Below are 12,319 nucleotides of genomic sequence, written 5' to 3' on the forward strand. Positions count from 1 at the left end.
TTTTACTACAGTGAGGAAGCTGCAGCTGCAGTCATTACTGTAAATGTTTTAAAAAGGATGCAATTTGGAATGCAGCCTTTGCCTGTCAGATGTTTTCATAAAGCAGATAAATCCTCAGACTAAACTGGTTTTACACATTATTCGATTATATTTAATGTTTTTCACAATATTTGCTTGGCAGCTGTCAATATGCACATATTTATTTCCACCTAATTGTAGAAAACATCGTCGTTCCTGTAGTGAATTGTAGCTGGGGCAGATTCAGATATAAAATAAAATGCTGTTCAAAATATACATTCACTGGAGAAAATAAGAAAACTACCTGCTGACAGGTTTATTATTTATTCTTTATTTGGATCCACATCAGCTTCCACAAGGTGATCACTTGTCTTCCTGGTGTTCAAACCTGCAGACAGGTTTCCTTAAAAAAAAAAAAGCCTCCACACACTCAGGTTGCAAACCATATAAATTAAGTATCATCTTACATTAGCAGAAATGTTCAATATTTTATTTTAAAGCCTCAATCTACAGATACTGATGATGTGCTAATATTTTTGTGCATCCTTAAATTGGTTGGCATTTTTAGGAAACTTTGTTCAGTGTTCAGTTATTAAATTTGACTGAAGTTATTAAACATTCAAATTTAACTGATAATTGTGCTCAACTGATTAATTCTCTCATTTGGGAATCAATATCACAGTCATTAACCAGTGAACGCTGAGTAAGCTGCACTTCTGCATATTTTGGCTTTAAGGGGATGTTAAAGTGTTTCCAGGTAAAACAGCACATTAGAAAAGATGTATAAAGACTTTGGTGTCTCCAGATGGAGCCATGTGAAGTCTGAGTTTTAAAAAAAAACAAAACATGTCTGCAGCCTGTGGAGCAGCGATTCAGTATTCAAATCCTTTTAAAGTACAAATAACTGCACTTCAAAAACAGGCTGGAGTTTATTTTCACCGCTACACTAAACACATTCTCAGTTATGTGTCCTGTTCATTCAGGGGAAAAAATAAAAATGATAAATAAGATTCAACACAAGCTGCTCGTTTTTAATGAACATTTTATTGAAGTCCTCAGTTTACTCAGATGGACACTCAACTTTGCCGCTGTTGATGTCCTCGATGACGTCATGGGGAGGACGTCCATCGACGGTGCAGCCAACAGACTGGGCGGTTCCCAGGATCTCTTTGATGGTTCCTGAACGGGAAAATAAAGAAAAATACAGATTTATATATAGTCCACTCAATGTCCAAAGTCCAGGAGACTGAGCTCACAGCTGATTTAAAATTTACTAGAGTTTGACATGGGGACAAAATCAATGCAGTTTTAACAGATGTGGATTAAAAACTGTTTGACGACATGTTCCGAACTTTTCGGCACAGAGTTGTCCATTAGTTTGGGCAGCCCTGTTTCCTAAAGCCGGGTCGATCTGAGCCTCCACTGGATTATACTCAGTCACTCTGACAGACGGGCATAGTGGCGGGAGGCTGAGCAGGACACCGAAGCTAATAGACTGGAAAAGATGCGCTTGAAGAATATTTGCTCACTAAGGGGACATTTGTCCATTTGTGACGTCGTTTTTTTGATGTTTACACTCTTACCAGAGAGCTCCCTGGCGATGGAGCGAGGCCTCATGATGCGAGCAACGTTCACGATCTCATCGAAGGTCACGCTTCCGCTGTGCTTGACTGGAAAATTGGAAAAAAAACAAGATGAAATGCAGTCAAGCCACTTCAACCTGAAGAGACTTTGATTAAAGTGATTGTTTCCTCATGAAGACGCCACGGTCACTTACTGTTCTTGACCTTCTTCCTGTCACGAGGAGGCTCCTTCAGAGCCTTGATGATCAGAGCGGACGCAGAGGGAACGACCTCGACCTGAAAAACAATAAGTCAAGTCATCAGGGTTTACATTCACACCAGGCTGGAGGTTAAGACTTCATTTACACCTGGTATTAAAAACAATCTGTCTCTGGACACGTTAACTAGAGAATGACAAACAAAGTATATTAAAACATGTCCACAGGTCAACAATCTGTACACAGACACTAATCTATCAGAGGTCCCCGAGTATTTCAGCTAGTTAAATTTAAACTTTTAAGACTTAATTTGACTGATCAAATTTAAGGTCATTTTGTCATAAAATTCAACTTCAAATGTGTAAATATGGACATATGCTTTAGATTTAATGCATATATTGTCAGTTCAATATCATAAATAAGGCAAAATGACAATAACTTTAAGAATTTGTCAAAAATTTGTTTTTTTAAAATCCCGTTTACCAGAAAGCCCTTTCTGGCAGACATTGTGACGTTTTAATCCATAACCTGTTCTTCCAAAAGCTCACCTAGAAGGAGTTTCTGGCTGAAAACAGAATTCAACTCTTGTTGACATGTAGAGGCATTTTGCACTAAAATATTTACTGAGTGCTGTAAACACGGCCTAAAATTAAAGACCAGCCCAAACAGAATTTAATACTTTTTAAAGTATTTTCTTACTAAGTGTAAATCTAAGACAGTTTAAGACCTTTAGTCACCCTGGATCTGTATCTGGTCACGTTATCCAGACAAGTAAAAAACTCAAAACACGAGAACGGAAAGATAAAAAAAAAAAAAAGATTGAGTTTAGAGCACAAGAAGGCAAATCACTGATTGTCTATTGTGCTCCATGAAAGAGACGAAAGACGAGTTATTCAACAGAACTATGAGAACTGAAAGCAACAGTGAGGTGGGAAATGAATGATGCACAGTAAGAAATAAGTGATGGTGTGCATTCATTCGTGCAGCTGATCTGCTGTTAACGAGTCGAAATGTTCCAGACTTTTCGGCACAGAGTTGTCCATTAGTTAGGGCAGCCCTGTTTCCTAAAGCCGGGTCGATCTGAGCCTCCACTGGATTATACTCAGTCACTCTGACAGACGGGCATAGTGGCGGGAGGCTGGTTTGGTTTATAATAACTGTGCCGTGTGCGGCGCATTAATCTGTGCAGCTGGTTTTCCTGGTTAAAATGATGCACTTTGGATAGAAAAAAAAAAGTGGTTTCCCAAAAAACAAGGTATTCAGATGCATCCCTAACACCGTGACAAATTGATAATATTTTTATACAAATAAAAGGAAAAACATTTGCTAAATTTACAAGGAGACAAACAGGTCGTCCACAGCATTTCAAAGTATGCTGTGATCCTGTGAACTGTGACCTCGATAACGAGAACACATTAAACATCCGAGGTGCAACAAAAACAGCGTATCATCATCCAGACACAGATTCCACTTTAACACCAGGTGTGAATGGGGTGTTAATGAAGCGAGGGGGTTAATATTACAGGTCACTTTGGACAGAATACGTACTGTCGCCTGTCTGTTCTGGATGGTCAGCTTGACCGTGATCCTCAGGCCCTTCCAGTCACCAGTGGCCTTGGCGATGTCGTCACCAACTTTCTTGGGAGACTGAAAGGAAACAAAGACATGATCAGTTGATGTGGAAACTGAAAACTGATATGAAAATGACTCGGGCTGCAGCAGTGACTTACTGAGCCTAGACGTTAATTTACAGTCCTTGATTTGTTTCTGGGTTCTGCAGGTTTCAACAAGTAAAATTTAGGACTCTGTAGGACCTTTATGCAATTTCAGATCTATTAAGACTACAAAAAGGTTTTGATACAGAATGAACCAGTGATGCTGACAGAGGTAAAACAGGTCGAATGTTAACCCGCTGTGTGAACTGAGGAATATTAATGCTCGCAGCTAATAAAGCTAACAGTGAAATATGAGAAATATACAGAATTTTAAGCAGTTTTCTTATTAGATACGCCGAATTTAAGCGAGGTCCAAAACTTCTGTAATATGTTCTGATATATTTATAGACCTGTGCTCAGTTTGATCTTTTCTTTACAAGTTAGTCTCAGATATTTTTAAATGTCACATTATGACGTGATGCTCTTTCATGCCAAATTAACATTAGCTTAGCTCATTAGGCTAACACAAGAGACAAACAGTCTCTTGTGCCTGTCAAACTTAAATGCAAGACATTTTAAGGCCTAAAATTCAGATACATTGGACTTTACCATGTTTTTTTACACAATAAACAGTAAATTTGTGTTCCGAACTTTTCGGCACAGAGTTGTCCATTAGTTTGGGCAGCCCTGTTTCCTAAAGCCGGGTCACTCTGAGCCTCCACTGGATTATACTCAGTCACTCTGACAGACAGGAATAGTGGCGGGAGGCTGGTTTGACTCTTAATGGGAGATATTTGCATACTCACCAGACCCAGAGGTCCGATTTTGGGGGCCAGGGCGGAGGTGGCTCCAACCTCTCCTCCTGTGCACCTCATGTACACTGAAAGATAAAGAGACGCAGAGCACAAACTGATTAAAGGCTTCATTCGATGCAGTTTCTTCACACTTTTCACCCACTGACAGCTGATCATCAACAGGTTTGAGACAGGACAGCTCCATACAGAGGACTGCCGTCATTAGAAAGTCTCCATGCTGCTGTTGGAGTCGACATCTTGTCCCGCAGCTCATTAGGTTTTCACACTTCCCTGCCATTTTTTAAAAACCGACACCAAATGTCAACACCGCAACAGCAATTTAAAATCCATCACTGCAGGGTGGGAAACGTACGGCATGTTTAAATTCAGGATGGCAAATCCTAATTGTGCCTGAAATCTACCAGCAACTTTCATATTTCACCAGCATCTGGCTGGAGCTCATTTCCCACCCTGATCACTGTTACACACCTCTATAGGTATCAGATTATCGAACAGTAACCAGTAACCAAACTGTATCATTTGAATTTGACGTGTTCAGATTTTTGACGGCTGCTTGTCACATTAAATTGTCAAAAACCTGAACTTTAATTTGATGTAATATTTTTGTACTCAAAACTGTTCATTCAATTAAATATGACTCACCTAGTGTGTAACCTTGTATGAACCCTTCAGCTAAAATTATATTTTCATGTGGGATGTGCCGACTACAATCCTCAGATATGGTTCAGTTCTAGGAATGTTTTCTTACTCGATTACAGGACTAAAAAAAGATTACCTGTAGATACAGAAAAATGTCTCTAAAGATATAAACAGGTTTTAAGTTCATCAGCTATGGATGTGCATGTTTGTACTTTACGATTCATAAATCTAATAAATGACACTTTTAACCTTGTGGACATTTAGTTTCCCGGTTGTTCTGATACCTCAGGCACAGATTATCTGCCTGGACTACACCTGATCGATTAAATCAGACCTATTCAGTCAATAGAGCACAACATGACCGAGTCAGAATCACATTTGGCACATTAATAATGATCTCACTGTATGGCAAATGTATGCAAAAGCACATGACAATACAACACAAACTATTAAACATTAAAATATCTACATGTCAGAAAATGTAACCCATTAAACAAAATGACTGACAGTTTAACACTTTTGGCTTCTAATAACTGCAATTAAACTGAATTGTTGACAAGTACTTGATAATGGAAAAGACTAAATTCTGATTTTAGCCTTTTGAGTAAATATTGTCCGACTTCATTCATCTGATGTGACAGAAAACTGAAACTCTGATCGACATTTTATGAACCAAACTACTAATAGATCAATTGAGAAAATATTCGACAAATTACCCACTGAACTGTCTTTAGTACCAGGCCTAACACCAGTCCGGTCTGCTCTAAATGATCAGGTGTGATCAGAGCAGGTAGTGATGGAGACTGTAGTTTCAGGGACAAAGGAGGACTGAAACAGGTCTGTGTAAAGTTATCAAAACTATAACTAGTTTTATGTTCCTAACAGATACAGCAAACTTTCACATTTTGTAGCACAGAGTGTCCAGTTTTCCTTTAAAGCCATTTTACATGTTTTGCACCACATGATATGCATATCCTTACTCTCCCACAACTTAAACTTTGATCCTGACACATTTGAGGTTAGGACAGTGCTGTGATTGATTAATCAGTGTGACCACTTTTGACTAAAGTAAAATGCTGATTCCAGCTTCTTAAAAGAACATTTTCTGTTTTCCAAACTCAGCTGACAGAACTTTGACTTTGGACATTCTACAGACCAACCTACAATCAGTTTACAGAAAACAGGTTTATCAATAAATTAACAGTTGCAGCTCCAGCTGGAATGAATGCTCGATTTCATTACAAGCCAATATGCATTAATCATGGAATAATCAGTCAGCCAATTATTATCCCTTCAAGTTCATGGTGGAAAAACCACACATGTTCAGTTATTTAACAAACTGTAAAAATAATTGAATCCTAATATTGAAGATGAAAAACTGAGAACCGCTGGAACTTTTGTAAATGATCACTTTTGACAACGGAACATCTTTATAGTTCTACAAATTATGTTAAAGCGTCAATTAACTTAGGAGATGCATTTACCTGAATGCACCAATAGGATTACTCCAAAAAATTAAAATTCTAATTCTAAAAATGTTCAAAAATGTTCAAATTCTAAAATATCAACCCACCAAAAATCTTATTTGCCTTATACAATGAATTTAAAAATGGATTTAAAGAAACTAAACTGACAAACGCTAAAACTGATTCTTCAACACTTCTGGCTAAGTTACTTGACAGTTAGCCACATTAGCAGCTAGCTAGCACACCCTTCACCCCACGTGGATTAGCCCTTCCTCCGAGCGAAACACCGATTTACTCATCAAACCCGACACAAATCTGTCCAATTTCACCTGATACAACAATTTCAGCATGCAGAGATTTAGTTAAAATATCGTTTTTTCTATCTTCGTCGCGTTTAGTGTCCCATCTTTACCGTTTTTTCAGCCCCGTTCACAGGCCGGCAGACACGGAGGCAGCCGGCACAGAACAACGACTCCATCTTGTCTGTGAACAAACTTCAGCGTTTATTACCCACTTGACTCTGAAAACATACCAACTTTAATCTCGTTGGGGTCGAATTTGGGAGGCATGTTGCTGCTGTGGAGGTTGAGCTCAGTTCAGCTTGGTTGGTGAGGGTGTCGGATGAACCCGGACTCGGGACGACCGATTACTGTTGCACCTTCACCGCTAAGGGAGAAAGAAAAGACCGAGCACAGGCCGCGGAGGAATTTATAGGGACGACAAGTATCGCGAGAGGTTAGGACTCAGTTCTCGTTACGTAGTTTCTTAACGTCACGACTGTCAGTTTTTCATTATGTTTTTCCTCCTTTTATCCCTTTTGTTTTTCTTTTCATATAAATTTTATTTATTTATTAATTTAATTATTTATGTAGGTATGTTTCTTTCTGAATTTTATAATATTGGCAAAGCACATGTCTGAATTATTTTTATAAATTACCATGACCAAGAAAAAATATATTTGTGATTCATAGATTTATAATCAAATTTATTTATTATTTATATCAACTAATAAAATAAAGATAAAATACATAGAATATATATCTATATAATATACATAGTATATGTAATATTCTTTCTCTGTTTTCATTGTTTCTGATAAAAATATATTATATATTCTGCAAAATAATTATCACTGAGGCAAAAATATTCTCACTTATTCTGAATGTAAGGATAACTCTATGACTATCTATCTATAACTATCTATAACTCTACTCTATAAATCTATGTTCTATTGATATATTTTTTTTTATTAGGAGAAAATTATATATTAATTTATTCATAAATCTAAATTTTTAAAACTAGATCCATGTTTTAAGTTGTTTCAAATTGAAATTGATAGCTATTTTGAGTAATTTAAATTTGTAACATGTAAATGCCTGCTAATGACTAAAATTTATTCGGACATGCTTATATGAAAAAGTCTGTCACCAAAATTAATCTTTTCTCATTTTTTGTCTGCTTGCTCATCTGATGCAGCTAATTTGCTCAGCCTTTATTATTTATTTATTTAGGTTAAATGAGCTGGTATGACTTGTTGTTTGTACATGCTTAATACCAGTCTTTATAAAGTTTTATTTTCAGTGTAGTGTTCATACATGTATTTTATTTCATTATTAAAACATGCTGCGAGGAGCTATTACTCACAAAAGCCTCATTATAAAGGATAAACCTGAAATGCAACACAAATATTAACACATAACACATCATTAACACATTATTATTAAGTATTATTAATTCTCTCTCATATCCACTTATTTCATAATGATAAAAAGATAACTATAATCGCGGCGTGTTGTTTGTAGTTTTTGACCCACTCTTGTCTTTTGATGCTCAGGTGACTGAAGTGTTGCGGTTCCATTTTGTCCAGCGGAGACATTTAAGATCAGGTCGTTCCTCTCATCTGTAAAGGTCATTCATGTTTTTATCTCTATAGACTCGACTACTGCGACAGAATTTATCCTGCTGGATCTTTCAAAGGCTGCAGCCGATAAAAAACTTTGCTGTCAGACTTTTAACACGTTCTCAGAGAGGTGAGCTCCTCACTGGTTGCCTGTCAGAACTGAGTTTAAGATTTTACTACCTGTAAAGGTCAATTTAAAGACTGATTTTACTGTAACATATACAGTCATACAGAGAACAACCTACAGTCAGATTCAGTTCCTGTTTTTAACCCATCCTGGTATCAGGATGCAGTTGGCAGCTGCAGCCCCCAGAGGACCAGCTCCAGTTCTCATCCAGGACCTTGTCATAGGCATTGACTGGAGAATTGACCTAACAGACATGTTTTTGATGGCTTGGAAAACCAGCATGGGGAGAACATGCAAACAGCACACAAAAAGGCCGTGTCCCAGCTGGGATTTTACAGCCCTGAATGTTCAGGCTCCTGTCTTTGTCTGTGATCTGCTGACTCCCTGTGAACCTGATCGCTGCAGGCAGCAGCAGTGAGCTCACAGACACACAGGAGGTACAAATAAAGTCAGAAATTAGATCCATGATATCGATCCATGAGGGGAAATTGAGTCATGTTACAGCTGCACTTGTTATAGAATAGAAACATATGTAAATATTTAGGAATTATTTGAAAAAAAGTAGAAAATAAGAAGTAAAATATGTGCATTAAAGCCTGCTACAATATATAACAAAAGATATATGGAAAAAATAGAAATAAGAAATATATTTCTTATATTTATTTGTTGTTGTCCATTAGCTTCGACAGTAGTATTTGCTAATTGGGTTCACGTAAAATTTTGCAGGATATTATACAAACACTGACAGCACACAGACATAACAAAGAACCTACAAACAACAAGTGACTCCAATCAGTCTCACCCAAAACTACATATTAAAAGTCAAAACAGTCCAAATATAAGAAAATTCAAACAATGCATGCACAGAATCCATCAAACAAGCTCGTGAGTTAAATCCAGATATCAGGTATTATTCCTGTTTTGTCGTCTCTCTCATTAGTTTTTGTTGAAGTGTTTTTATTCAAAAAGATATTTGCTTCTGATTTGTTTAATGTGTGTGGAGGTAATGTGTTTCACTGACTGGAGCCTCTATAAGTATGTAAGTTTTTAACCCTTTGATGCACAAACTATCCAAACCCCTTCTAATGAATGATCATTTCCTACGTGATTTCATGCATTGGTGAGTGTTTCTTTGGTATAGCTTGTATTGGTAAATTTATTTAATAATCAAATATCCCAAATATTCATTAAATGTTTGATTAACACGAAGGATTCTTTTCATTTTACATCCTTACTTTATGACAATATATATATATTTTTATTACTACATTAAGTTTATACACATGGGCCAAAAACAACCCATGTATTAAAGTGTGATTTTAAAAAGAATACAAATTTTAAAATAGTGGTTCTCATCTTGGGGGTCAGGATCTGTGTGATTATATCTGGGGGTCACCAAATGGAGAATAAAGTAAATACAAAACTAACATATTGTGGCAAAGAGGGAGAACCAGGAAGCGGCTTTCAGTGACATCAGCCTCGAAATCAAACAAATCACTCAGAAATAAGATGGATGCTGCACAGGACCACACAACCCTACAGAACCCTACAGGCCTGAGAGAACGAGTGATTCCTGACATGATATGACAACCGTGTAAATAAAAATGCTGAGAAATAGGATCTATAATGTGTTGTGTAAATGCATGAATATTATAAATAGAATATAAGTTGAAACGTGCAGTATAAATGCAGCATCAGCGCCTCAGTGATGCACAGTTGGAAATAATAAATACATTATGGGTTACAGCTGCTGACAGAGGTGAGATGAGTCCAGGGTTCAGTCTGTTGACTCACAGTTGGAAAGTTTAATGTCCACAGGCAGGAGACACTTCCTGTGGTGCATCATGGTGGACTGAGTCCTGTGCAGACTGACCTGCACATGATGGAGTGGGTGGGAGAGTTGACCTGGATAGCAGCCTTCTCTCTGACATCCCTGCCAGTACAATATGCAATGTACACCGTAAAATACAAATATATGCCGTGTTACATAAATTACAGGTGCAGATTATAAAGATTATTAAACACACAGAGTAAAAACACGGTGCTCACCCCTTTAACTGAAATGATTTCTTATGTCCTCACAGTTTGTTTGTCTGTCTTTCTCTCATATTAAACAACCTATAGATACATTCAGATTGTAATTGATTTTAAAACTTGATTTGAGTCGTTTTAAAATTAATCAGATCTATAAATTCACATACATTTACACGGGACTGGTGAGTAATGGATTACTGGTTCGTATGTAATCTGATAGAAACTGATAGTAAACTGAATATGTTTGAGTTGTGGACAAAACAAGATATTTGAGGACATCAACTTGAGCTTTGTTCAATATTTTTCGCCATTTTCTGATATTTCATGGACCAAACAACTACCAGAATACATTTTTAAAGTAACCCTCCAGATGCTGATTAAAGCTTTCAGTCACAAACACAGGAGAGAAAACTATTTAGAGCAGACTAATGTCATTTATATTTGATTTCCAGCAACTTTTTGCCAGCTATTATCAGTTTTAGAAATTATTTTAACCCTGTAAAGTCTGACACATGAAATAATTGTCAAAAAATTCAAATTCTTTCAAATTAAAGTGTTTATTGGACCTTTTGGCAAACTTTAAAAAAAAGTCTACATAATTTACATCTATGTTTTTTAAATCATATTTAAAAGACTGAGCATTCATGCTCATCTGAGCAGTATGGAGGCATTTTATTTATTTATTTTTTACTGTTTTTACTGTTTTTTCTGTTTGTAAACTGGTCACCATTTGCTTAAACTGTTTGTGAGATTCTGCTGTTTTCCTGTGGTCTAAAAAAAACTAAACCCAACGTTCAGTCAGCATGAGGGTAAGTAGATAATGACTTAATTTCATTTTTGAGTGAACTATCCCTTTAAGTAATTATAGGTCGGTCATTGAAGTAAATATCCATAATGAAATATTAGTAACAATGTAACTGTTATTCTTACTGCATCTTTTTCAAAACTGGCAAAGATTTTCCTGCGAAAAACGTGCGACTCACTACGTGAAGGCAGCCATGTTGGATTTTGCTTTCACGGAGCGGCTGCAGCCTGCCGTGCACTGATGATCCACCAGAGGGCAGAAGACACGTCTCAGATGATACAACAGGTTTTTCAGGAAAGTATTGATCATATTGATGCTGTAGAGGTCTCATGCATTGAATCTGATGTTGAGTTCAGCCATATTCATGAAGATTTTTGTGTGTTTGTTGCCTGAAGAATTCTGAATTTAGAATAACGAAACACAGTAATAACAGTTGTGTTATTATATGCAGACTGCTGTGAGGGTTTTTGTTGTGTTTAATGGACTTTGAGAGTTTTGTCGGTGGTGGAAAGTTATTTTCTGAACTGGTTCATGAACTCAGAGGAGGCCAAAGTGCTGCATGTGGGTGCTGAGTGGATGAACATCCTCCGTAGCTCCATAATGGGCCCGAAGCTGAGTCGAGTGTCCCTGCTGCTGTTCTCTGACAGCATTACAGCGTTTTCATACCAGTGCAGGTGTTTGCCATGTTTCCAGGCCGCCTGTCGGTCGTGTCACCGCGGCCTTCGTCAGTCTCATGTAGAACCAGTGTTTGATTCCTGCAGGACTTTTTTGACTCAGAGCTGCTCTACAGGAATAGAAGCAGAACACAAGAGGGAGTAAGTGGGTGAGAAGCAGAGATCATCACTGTTGTGCTGTTTAATATGCATCATGAAAATCTGTGAGGAGAGTCAGAAATTCACAGCTCATATTATCAAAGGAGAGCTTTATCTGTATTTTCACAAAGTCCTCAACATTTACAGGAAATGTCACGTCTGAATAATCCCTGTCATTAAATGTTTTTAAGCTCTGATGGATAAAAAAAAAAGCTTCATTAAACCTAAATGTTGCTTTTTCATGTTGAAAATAGATAAGACATGTTTT

General features: G+C 37.1%; 1 protein-coding gene and 3 non-coding genes across 5 annotated transcripts; all 4 read right to left on the minus strand.

The window, feature by feature from the left end:
• Positions 1-1,043: 1,043 nt before the first annotated feature.
• Positions 1,044-7,064, minus strand: rpl12 (ribosomal protein L12). Of its 2 annotated transcripts, none has more exons than XM_084722428.1 (6): positions 6,906-7,064; positions 4,260-4,333; positions 3,347-3,445; positions 1,796-1,877; positions 1,602-1,688; positions 1,044-1,197 (listed from the first exon to the last, which is right to left on the minus strand). In XM_084722428.1, the coding sequence occupies exons 1-6, from the start codon at positions 6,940-6,942 to the stop codon at positions 1,079-1,081; spliced, it is 498 nt and encodes a 165-aa protein (XP_084578554.1). In that variant the 5' UTR covers positions 6,943-7,064; the 3' UTR covers positions 1,044-1,078. The 2 variants fall into 2 exon arrangements, with proteins under 2 accessions (XP_084578554.1, XP_084578638.1); XM_084722512.1 differs by lacking the exon at positions 6,906-7,064 and adding an exon at positions 6,786-6,899.
• On the minus strand, positions 1,358-1,484 carry LOC146332496 (small nucleolar RNA SNORA65). Its single transcript, XR_014771359.1, has one exon. It is a non-coding gene; the product is annotated as a small nucleolar RNA SNORA65 (small nucleolar RNA).
• On the minus strand, positions 2,807-2,933 carry LOC146332497 (small nucleolar RNA SNORA65). The gene has a single exon (XR_014771358.1). It is a non-coding gene; the product is annotated as a small nucleolar RNA SNORA65 (small nucleolar RNA).
• LOC146332498 (small nucleolar RNA SNORA65) lies at positions 4,092-4,218 on the minus strand. The gene has a single exon (XR_014771357.1). It is a non-coding gene; the product is annotated as a small nucleolar RNA SNORA65 (small nucleolar RNA).
• Positions 7,065-12,319: the final 5,255 nt, after the last annotated feature.

Source organism: Lutjanus erythropterus, chromosome 1 (genome assembly GCF_056507025.1).
Source record: "Lutjanus erythropterus isolate fLutEry1 chromosome 1, fLutEry1.hap2, whole genome shotgun sequence".
Lineage (NCBI taxonomy): Eukaryota > Metazoa > Chordata > Actinopteri > Lutjaniformes > Lutjanidae > Lutjanus > Lutjanus erythropterus.

Coding starts and splice junctions, on each gene's coding strand:
- rpl12 (XM_084722428.1), bottom strand. CDS start 6,942: ATGCCTCCCAAATTCGACCCCAACGAGATTAAAGTTG. Junction 4,334..6,905: donor CCCCAACGAGATTAAAGTTG/GTATGTTTTCAG, acceptor TTTATCTTTCAG/TGTACATGAGGTGCACAGGA. Junction 3,446..4,259: donor AAATCGGACCTCTGGGTCTG/GTGAGTATGCAA, acceptor GTTTCCTTTCAG/TCTCCCAAGAAAGTTGGTGA.